General features: G+C 40.2%; 1 protein-coding gene across 2 annotated transcripts in view; it reads right to left on the bottom strand.

Moving 5' to 3' along the window:
• Positions 1 to 2,178, bottom strand: part of TTI2 (TELO2 interacting protein 2) — a 61,973-nt gene that overhangs the window by 43,096 nt on the left and 16,699 nt on the right. For both annotated transcript variants that reach the window (XM_012648604.1, XM_012648603.1), the window contains 2 exons: positions 1,787 to 1,974; positions 1,565 to 1,708 (listed from right to left, as the gene is read on the bottom strand). In XM_012648604.1, the coding sequence (XP_012504058.1) occupies positions 1,565 to 1,708; positions 1,787 to 1,974 (332 nt within the window). The remainder of the gene's footprint in view (positions 1 to 1,564; positions 1,709 to 1,786; positions 1,975 to 2,178) is intronic.

Here is a 2,178-nt window from a genome sequence, read left to right as displayed (position 1 = left end):
CTAATAAAAGCTAGAAAATAATTTAACTTGTAATGTGAAAACATGCACAATAAATCATATTTATGAATAGAAATGTAACTAAGAGAAAAAAGTTTTCCCTTAATCTAAAAAATATTCAACTTTTCCCTATGGTTTGTGTTCCTCTCAACCCTCCATCTGTTATTCAATTTATAATCTCTATTCTCCATTTCCCAGCGTCTGACACAGACATGGCATATCTCTTTTTTAACCTCCTTACGTTTGTTCACTTCTCCCTTCTTGGAATATTGGTCTCTGCTCTCTTTAAAATTCTGACACAGAATTAATTTGATACAATTTCTTTCTTTCATCTATTCATGTCCATTCATTCTTCAAATATTTGTGTACCTAATGCCAGGTACTGAGTATACTTTGGGGGAATGTAATAGACTTGGTCTTCCATTTTCCTGGAGTTTGCAGTTCGGCAGTGGACAAAGACAGTAAGTAAACAAATGCGATCTAGTTACAAATGTGAGTAAGGGAAAGGCTGTCATGGGGGAAAGTTACTCTGGATTCCTTGTACATTTATAAGGAAGTGAGAGACTGCGGTCCAGAATAGATACTGTATGTTGTTGGGGCACTGGATTCTCTGGCTGAATTAAATTTTCAGTTGTGCAAGAAAGCCTTTTGCTGACTCAACAGTTTGGGTTCCAATTTATTCCTGACACCCACCTCAAGCCAGAGCTGGAATGCTTTCAAAGCAAGCAAATCCTAAATTAGCATTCTGATCAGTGCTCTGGAGGTGTGAAATGATGTGCTATGAAGTACTCCACTCTCAATTAGATTTAATGCGCTGACTGCCACACTAGAAAAAAACACATTTTTCCATGAGGCTTTTATTATGTTTTATTATGAAAATAGAATAAAAACTTCAAAAACAAAAACGATCCTAATTTAATGAAAAACTTGTTATTTCTTATTATTTTCTGTGCATGAGTTACATGCAACTTGAAAAACAGTTCACGTGGCTCCCAAGGTAAAGAGACGTGTGAGTTGCATATGTATCACGAGGCCTCGGGCTCAAAACTAGGGTGACTTAAATACAACTCACATGGCAGTTAATGTGTTAAGGATGAACACATTAAGCATGTCTTTATTGCAGCACTTCTAAATGGTCTTTAATACTCTAATATACATCATAAATCTTGAGAGATGTACAACCTAGGTTTCCCAGCTTACCGGACCATAGAATTTTTTTTTTTTTCCTGTGGGGCATCAAAGAGCACCTGGCTGAGTATTCACCAATCTAAGCCAGTCTTAAGATATACTTGAGTTTAAAAGAGAAGTGATTTAATAGTGGCAGAATCTGCAACTGATGCCTGGCAAAAGGGTCAAATATGAGCGCCTGAAGTAACTATAGGTCTATTTTATCTTTCTAATGCCACCTGCTCAGTTCAAACTCCTATAGGTGTGGGAAAATGGGAGGTATTCAAATATATGGCATGCCCTTGATACTTTGCACTGAATGTACATCTAGGCAAGTTCTGAAGAGAAAATCGGCTGAGTTTTACTCTTTTTAGCACACCTGTCTGCCTGGCTGCTTTACCTGGGCCAAGTATGCTGCATGAGAAGTTTCAGAGTTTCCAGTATCTTCAATCTAGCCTCCTCCTCTGGTCCATCATAAACCTCCAGATAACCAATGATGACTCGCTCCAGCCTCTTCATGTGCCGGACGGTTAGGATCCCCAACCTAAAGACAAAAGAGAAAATGTGAGGCCAAAGGGTTGAAGCTGGGGAACACGGCCAGACCAGCAGCCCAGGGACTCACCTCTTCACGAAAGCCGGTAGGTGTCTCGCATAGGTCCTGCGTAAGAGAAGGCGGTGCTCTGGCTCCATGTGGGTCAGGATCAGCTGCAGCACCTCGTCACAGTGTGTGGTGGGTCGAGCTCCATCTCCCTTCCACTGCTGGGCTTTCTCCAGGACAGGGAATAAATCCAGCAGACACAGGAGCACGACCTAGGAGGAAGGAATGGAAGGGAACTATATAGTTCATCTATTTTCACTCACAGTACTCACTGGTTTTTCTAGGAACTTAATTAATCCACTGTCCTTGGGGTCCATGTCACAGAATTCTAAAAGACGAATAATAATATATTAAGTGCTTATTACTTTACATTCTTTCTCTCGATCTGACAGTCTCAAGTTAATAGTTTCTCCTCA

Source organism: Propithecus coquereli, unplaced genomic scaffold (genome assembly GCF_000956105.1).
Source record: "Propithecus coquereli isolate 6110/MARCELLA unplaced genomic scaffold, Pcoq_1.0 Scaffold29, whole genome shotgun sequence".
NCBI classification, from domain to species: Eukaryota; Metazoa; Chordata; class Mammalia; order Primates; family Indriidae; genus Propithecus; species Propithecus coquereli.
Note: the sequence above shows the minus strand (reverse complement) of the source record. Positions and strands in the feature narration are given on the sequence as shown.